Raw genomic sequence first — 7,644 nt, forward strand, 5'->3', positions numbered from 1 at the left:
AATTATTTCAGCAATCAACATAAAAATAATCTCCAAATACCTCAGTCTCTCACGTAAAATGGAAAGATTATTATTTGCCACATGATAGAGAAGGACGAAGTGACCTGAAATCCCTGGCAAAAAAAGCATTGTTGTATGCCAAGTATCTTTTTAAGAAAACTAACTCAAAGGACACTTGGGGATGCTATCATTAAGTTAATGGGAAGCAAGGCCGTTTACATATCCTTAGTTTCAATCTACAAGATGAACGAGCTTATGCCAAGAGTTCAGTAAATGTAGAAAAGTTCGCTCAAATACTAGTATGTTCATTGTTTCTTTTTAAAAAATAATGAGGCGGGGGGCGCCTGGGTGGCTCAGTCATTAAGCGTCTGCCTTCGGCTCAGGTCATGATCCCGTTGTCCTGGGATCAAGTTCCACATGGGGCTCGCTGCTGAGCAGGAAGCCTGCTTTCCTTCTCCCATTCTTCCTGCTTGTGTCCCTGCTCTTGCTGTCTCTCTGTCAACAAAGTAAATAAAATCTTAAAAAAATAAAAATTTTAAAAAATGAGAGAGAAAAAGGAATAATGAGAAGGTATTTCAAGAGCTATCCTTCCACATTAAATGACACAAAAGCGCCTCCATATACTAGAACAAAGGGAGGGGTCACTGAATCTCATTATCTGAATTTTCTGATTGGTTAGGGCTTAAGCAGAACTGCCTTGTCCATGACATCTCTAAAATGTCTCTTACAATTTGTTGCTCTGTGCACAAAATACTGCCACTAATAATACATCTAACATTTATTGAACATCTGTTTTATAGCTGGTGCTGTCAAATGCTTTTTTACCCATTTATTCCTCACAAAGGCACTCTGCAGTCAGGACCCAAGATTCCCATTTTAACTGATGCAGAAACTGAGGCACAAAGAGATCAGGTTAATAGAAAGACTGCAATCCCAAATGACTAAAATGTTTTCATCGCTTCCTTAAAATCATACTGAACTTTAATGATGTTCTATTTCTCTAAGATGGTGAAGGTATAACAGTGGGTAAAAATCTAGCTTCATCTTAGATCATGGTCTCAATTTTTAATGCATTTCTGGCATGAGACTGCTTCACTATCACTTATTTCCAAGGCTTAGAAGCAGACTGGGGAGGAGTGAAGCACAAATACCAGGTAATCCAGTGTCTGTTTAAATGCTTTTTTTTGGTTAAATATTATTAAGATTTTATTTATTTATTTGACAGAGAGAGGCATAGAGGGAAAGGGAACACAAGCAGGGGGAGTGGGAAAGGGAGAAGCAGGGTTCCCGCCAAGCAGAGAGCCCGATTCGGAGCTCAATCCCAGGAACTAGGATCATGACCTGAGCTGAAGGTAGCCACTTAACCAACTGAGCCCCTGTTTTAATGCTTTCTTAACAAGCTGTTCACGTTGTTGTACTTCTGGAGAAAACCAGGTCTTTGCAAATTAGTGACGGTGCTCTCATCACAGGCCAATTATTTCCCAGGATAATCTTAACAGGTTGAGTTGAGGGTCCGACCGCATTCCAAACTGCTTCAATGCCGCTTTATTTTATTTTTAAGATTTTTAAATTTTATTTATTTGAGAGAGAGAGAGTGAACAAACAAGAGAGAGCACACAAACAGAGGCAGAGGGAGAAGCAGACTCCCCAGCTGAGCTGGGAGCCCGATGTGGGACTCTATCCCAGGATCCTGGCATCAGGACCTGAGCCGAAGGCAGACACTTAACCACCCAGGTGTCCCTCAATGGTCCCCTAAATGAACACTCCTACCTTATACAAAGTTTATTCTTTCTTGTTTTAGGAATCTTACCTTTTCATACACTTTGTAATGGCAAAAATGACCTCCAGTTCAAGGTACCTCCTTATTACTGACCATGGGAGTCAAAAGTCCTGATTGTTTTAAACAGCAGAAATGCTGGCTGAGAGATGGTCAGTCATCTCGCTGCCCCTGGTATTTTAACAGCATTTTCTTATCATGGCTCACCATCGGCTTTTAGAGTCATCTCATTGTTTCTTTGGGTATAAACTCTCCTAACTATTTCTGAAAAATAAAGTCCACACTTTCCCATAGAAATGGCAATTAAAAACCACCGTGAGAGGACCGACAGACAGACTTCAAGCATTTGTTTCACTGTCGTCAATGAAAACTGCTATAGAAAGCCAAGCGTCTAAGGTATTTGGAAACTCCAACAATAAAAGATCTCCATTAGTAAGTGGGTTTATTGACATAACTGAACATAACAATGTATAACATTTATTCATTTCCCACTGAAAGACCTTCCAAACTGTTTTTACATAGATTTTACTGTTTTTCCATGAAGTACTTTCAGTGATGTTCTGAAGTTGAAAGGGTGAGTGGTAGGAAGCATCAGAGGTCTCTTCCAGACTTTCAGTGGGGCTCAAGATTATACTGCTGTGCAAAAGGACTAGCTCAAGGATGCCATTGCTCTACAAATGAATGAAACTAGGAGCACGAGAGGGTCAAGTAAATAGCCCAAAATTTGCAAATAAGAGCAAGCAATGACCCCTCTCCCACATACTCATATGCTAAGAATGACAGCCTGTTTCCTGCGGTTTATTAAGTTTTGGCCTCACAGAGAAGATGGCCAGAGAAGCAGCTGCACTTTAAGTGGTCTGGACATTTATTCATCTGAACATAAACACAGATCTGTTCATTTAGAGCCCTGGGTCCCCCGTTCAGCTGTTGGGACAAGGGCAGGCTTGGCTCCATGGAGGCCAAACATAAAAGGGAGTGCACTGGGGTTGAAGGACCCCCGTCCCCCAGACTATGATAGATTCCCTGAGTCATCAGGACCCTCAGGGGCTTAACAGAAGATTCCTGGTTAGCCTTAGCACCATAGCAATATCCTCTGAAACAGCCCACTGTGAATAAATCCACAACCACGGCGGAGATCACCGCGCCGATCTTCCTCGAGGCTCTTCCTGTGCTCTTAGACCACACACAAAATTATTAATGTAAACCAAAGCACTACCTTTAGTGATAAACATGTACTTCATAAATATGAGGGAACGAGAGGGTCCCAAAGAGCTGAAAACAACTAAGCAAATAAAGGAGCCTAATCCTAAATTTAAAACAAAGACATTTAAAAGAAATACTGCAATTATTAACTAAAAGGTAAGATTTAATAACATGGTAAAACACAGGGTCGTGGAGAGATTAACTTGCAAAATAGATCATTATTTCACAGTGAGGTCTAAGTACTCCTAAAAATCTTCTGGTTTTAGTAGAAACAGACAACTACTGATGTACCCTTTTTCACATTTTTTCCCCAATAATTTCTTCCCCTCTATTTCATATAGAGTAAGACATTAAGGTGACCGAGGGTTACACTGTCAAGTGCGTATCACCTTTTGCTGCCCTATTAGGGAACTGCCTTGAACACTTAACCGTGCAACTCAGTAGAAGCAGGGCACAATCTCCTGCATGTGACCGATAAAAACATGAGAAGTACCACACCATATTTGTTCCCATCTGGACACAGTGTCAGAGATGCAGTTAAGTGAACTTGAGGGCTGCGGTTCCCTACGCGGCTATCGGTTACGCACACTTTACATTCTTTTCCCAAGTCTGGCACTGACATTTCCTTTTCCATATATAGGTTTAGAAAAACAAAATTAAAAAGCCACAGGAGCAACCCTGACAGAGAAGTCTTGCATGCAGCCTTCTCCTGAGAAAGTAGGTAATCTTAGTTAACCCCAAGGTCGGCCAATGTTCTTGGCGTGTTAATGTTAAAAAGAAAATACTAGTTGAACGGCTCAGCTCAACTAAGACAGTCCTTGAGTTTACTGTAAATTTGTTAAATGTCTGAGCTCTTCACATTGTTGAAAAAAAATAGCATCTCTAATGATTTAAACATTAAATTATCCTGAATGTTCTATTAACCAACATGAAAGAGTTCCTTGGCGGGTGTGTTAAACCTCGCCACCAGTTTACAACATCTACCTTCTTGGCAGAGACCACCAGCCCAGTGTAGTCAAGATGCCAAGCCTCCTTTGTAATACTGAGAAGTTCCTCTTCCCTTAAATAGGACAAAACTCCTCTGTTTCACACTGAGCAAACAAAAAGCATGCACACAAATCTCTTTCTGGCCATACTGGGTTAAAAGCCCCCTTCTCTACCCCAAAGGGGGCCAGACTGTTGCATCACGATCCCACAGAAGCCATATCCATGGTTGTGCCAAGGTCTCCATATAAAAGAAGGCTTCCCACCTCTGGACACTACCTCCCGTTTGTCCCCTGCTCTTGACCACCATGTGCCACCCATTCGCTTCACGAGGGGGCACTGGGAATTGTTGGGGGGGGGGTGTGTGTCGGCCGAACTGGTTTCGCCTTTGGCCTCTCTGGCAAGTGCACAAAAGGGGGAAAGGAGAAGCTCTGATAAAATGATATCTCCCCCTGAGGTGGGTTGAGGGGCTCCACAGAAAGTGGCTGGCTGCTCCAGGCCAATGAGATGGTCTCCACACCCCCTGGAGTCTGGCTCTAGTCAGCAAATCGCTGCAGAAGATGGTCCTCCCGCCTCAAGCTACCCCCTGTGCCGCCGCCCCCGCTGTCCATGAAGCGGTCGCAGGGGAACTCGATGAGGTCCGCCTCGCTGAGAGCACACACAGTGGTGCGCGGCCGGTGCGACTGGAAGCCAGAGAAGTCCGCAGACACGCCGGTGCCCATGGAGCGCAGGGGACGTCGGGTGGAGTACATGTGTCGAACGTGCACAGGGGCCCCACCCTTCCGCCGAGCCCGCAGCTTCCTCCGCAGCCAGCGGGACGCCCAGGCCGCCAGCGCCAGGAGCACCAGCAGCGCGTTGACGGCCAGCAAGACCAAGGTCAGCAGCTGGTAGTCAACACTGCTCCGGCTCCCAGGCTCCGGGAGGGTGACCAGCCCGGCGCAGTGGTCACGGGGGGCCACCGGGCAGACCCGGCCCCCGAGGACGCCCTCCACGCACACCAGGTAGGGGGTGTCTCCGCGCAGCTCGCGCAGCGTGGCCGAGTCGCTGCGCTCTGGCAGGTAGACGAAGCGGTGGAACTTGGGCTGCTGGCCAAAGCGGTCGAAGAGCAGGCGGAAGCGCGCGCCGCCCAGCAGTGGTGGGCTGCGGTGCTGGCGCACCGCCCAGCGCACCGAGGCGCTGTCGGCGCCCACCGCCTCCACGGTCAGGTTGCACAGGATGAACTTGTTGAAGTCGCAAGGGTCGGACACCAGCGGCGGCAGGCCGACTCCGCCGTCGGATTGGGCGGTACTTTCCTGCTGCTGCGCGGCCAGGCGCTGCTTCGCCGCGCGCTGCCAGGGGTCGCCCGCGGGCGGTGGCGCAGAGGCGGGCGCGGCCGTCGGGGTGGGCTTCGCGTGAGCCGCATCTGCCGGAGTCAGAGGTCCCCGCTCGGGTTTCTGGAGCAGGTCCAAGGGGTGTGGCGCAGGGCCCGCGGCAGCCGCAGCGGAGGGGTCCGGCTGCTGGAGGCCAGGGCCCCGTCGGCTCAGCTTCAGAGCGCTGCGGTTGCCCAAGAGCTCTCTGGCGGCCCCATCCCAGGCCACCCCAGGCAGAAATCGCCCGCGAGGCTGTGGCTGCGACTGCGGCTGCGGCGGCAGCTCCTCCGAGAGGCTACCTGCAGGGGGCGCCACCTCCTCCCCAGTGGCGGTGGGTAAGGGCGCCCGCGGGCCTTCGGCGGTCGGGGAATCTGAGGGCGAGAGATCTGCACAAGATCCGTTCTGCAGCTGCTGGTCATCCAGGTAATCCAGGTACTTGCCCCGCAAGGCCGGCGGGTGGCGACACTGCACGAACACGGTGAGAAGACGGCCTTGCGAATGCCAGTCGCCCATCCAGCGCTTCAGGCCCCGCAGACGGCAGTCGCAGGTCCAGCCATTGCCGTCTAGATCCAGCCGGTAGAGGGCCGGGCTGGCGGCGAAGATGTCCCCGGAGAGGGCGCTGAGCTCGTTGTCGCGCAGGCTGAGCTCGCGCAGCCGGCCCAGGTGGCCAAAGATAGTGGGGTGCAGAGCGGCCAGCGCGTTCCCGCTAAGGTCCAGCGCCTCCAGGCTGTGCAGAGGCTGCAGCAGCGCTACGGGCAGTTGGCTCAGCCGATTCCCCTCCAGGCGCAGCTCGCGCAGGGCCTCCAACCCCCAAAAGGCCTCCGGCGCGAGGTGTGTGAGTTGGTTGCCCCTGAGTGAGAGTAGGCCGAGACGCGGCAGGTGCTGGAAGACACGCGGCCCGAGGTGCTGGAGGCTGTTGGCCGAGAGGATGAGCGTGGAGAGGGAGCGCAGCGGTGCGAAGGTGGCTGCGTGGCGCAGGGAGGGCTGCAGCTCGTTGGCAGAGAGGTTGAGGAAGCGCAGTTTGCCCAACTGGGCAAACGCGTTCTTGCCCAGAAAGCGGATCCGGTTGGACTCCAGATGTAGGTAGAGCAAGTTGCCCAAGGGGGCGAAGACCGCGTCCGGCAGCGCCCCCAGGGCGTTCCCGTCCAGCCGCAGCTTGACCAGACTCTCCAGGCCCTCAAAGGAGCCGCGGCTCAGGCGCCCGATCTCGTTTCCATTGGCATAGAGGATGCGCAGCTTGCGCAGCGGGGCCAGCGTGCCCGGGACAAGCGCCTGCAGGAGGTTGTTCCCCAGGTAGAGTTCCTCCAGCCGGGAGAGCTTCTCAAAGGTCTTGGGGTGCAGAGAGCGGATCTGGTTGTACTGCAGGTCCAGCCGTCTGAGCTGGCCCAGACGGTGGAAGTCGAAGGCCGTGATGTTGGTTATGAAGTTGCCGCCGAGGCTGTAGGTGAGCACGTCCTGGGGGCTCGGCAGCGAGCTGGTCTTGGGCACGGCGCGGAGCCCCCTATTGGTGCACAGGAGGTGCTGGGGGTGCTGGCAGTCGCAGCGCTCCGGGCACACCGGCTGGGCCCGCGGCGGGAGCGCGAGGCAGCCGCACACCACGAGTAGGAAGCGCACGGCGCGGGCAGCCTCCATCGCCGCCCGCCCTGCGTGCTGCGGCCGGATCGTCCTCTTGGCCCGCCTGCTCTGTGTCTCCTCTGCATTCCCCTTGGCCTGGCCAGAGTCGCTAAATGGCCTCTTTCGGACTCCGCGGCGCGGTCCAGCCCCTCCTCCGTCCTTTGTCCGGTGGCTGGCCCGGGTCTCTGCAGGCGGTCTTCGCCCGGCCAAGTCAGGCGGCTCAGGGCGCTCCGGGAGCTCCGGGTGCTACTTGTTGCATTTCTGCGCAAAACTGTTTCTCCGGGTGTGCGTCGGGGGGCGGAGGGAGCGAGCCAGACCTGAGCTTTTTGTTTGCAGCTTGAGTCCGGAGAGCTGGATTCCCTGGCACGGATTCTCCCCGCCGAGCGGATTCCCCAGCTGCAGGCGGGAGCCCTTCCAAGAGCTCCTCGGGGCGCGGCTTGGCTGCTGCGCCCCGGCTGCTCGGTCCCGGCAGCCCGCGTCTCCTTCCTCTGGGTCCCGCACCAGGAGCGCGGCCCCCGTGGAACAGCCGGAGGAGGAGCCGGGGGTGCGCCGGCTGTGTCCGGAAGGGACCCAAGTCGGCGAGTGGCGGGCAAACCCGGCGGAAATTCGTTCTTCCCACACTCTGCCCCCCGGGGATGCAGGCGGAGAAAGAGGAGACGGCGGAGGGAGGACAGACCCCGACAGGGGGAGGAGGAAACGCTAAGTGGCTCCGCGTCT

The 7,644-nt window shown here is 53.3% G+C and overlaps 1 protein-coding gene across 1 annotated transcript; it reads right to left on the bottom strand.

The window, feature by feature from the left end:
- Nucleotides 1–2,202: 2,202 nt before the first annotated feature.
- TRIL (TLR4 interactor with leucine rich repeats) lies at nt 2,203–6,945 on the bottom strand. The gene has a single exon (XM_047694631.1). It carries the CDS (start codon nt 6,943–6,945, stop codon nt 4,501–4,503), a length of 2,445 nt encoding a protein of 814 aa, XP_047550587.1. The 3' UTR covers nt 2,203–4,500.
- Nucleotides 6,946–7,644: the final 699 nt, after the last annotated feature.

This window comes from Lutra lutra, chromosome 11 (genome assembly GCF_902655055.1).
Source record: "Lutra lutra chromosome 11, mLutLut1.2, whole genome shotgun sequence".
NCBI classification, from domain to species: domain Eukaryota; kingdom Metazoa; phylum Chordata; class Mammalia; order Carnivora; family Mustelidae; genus Lutra; species Lutra lutra.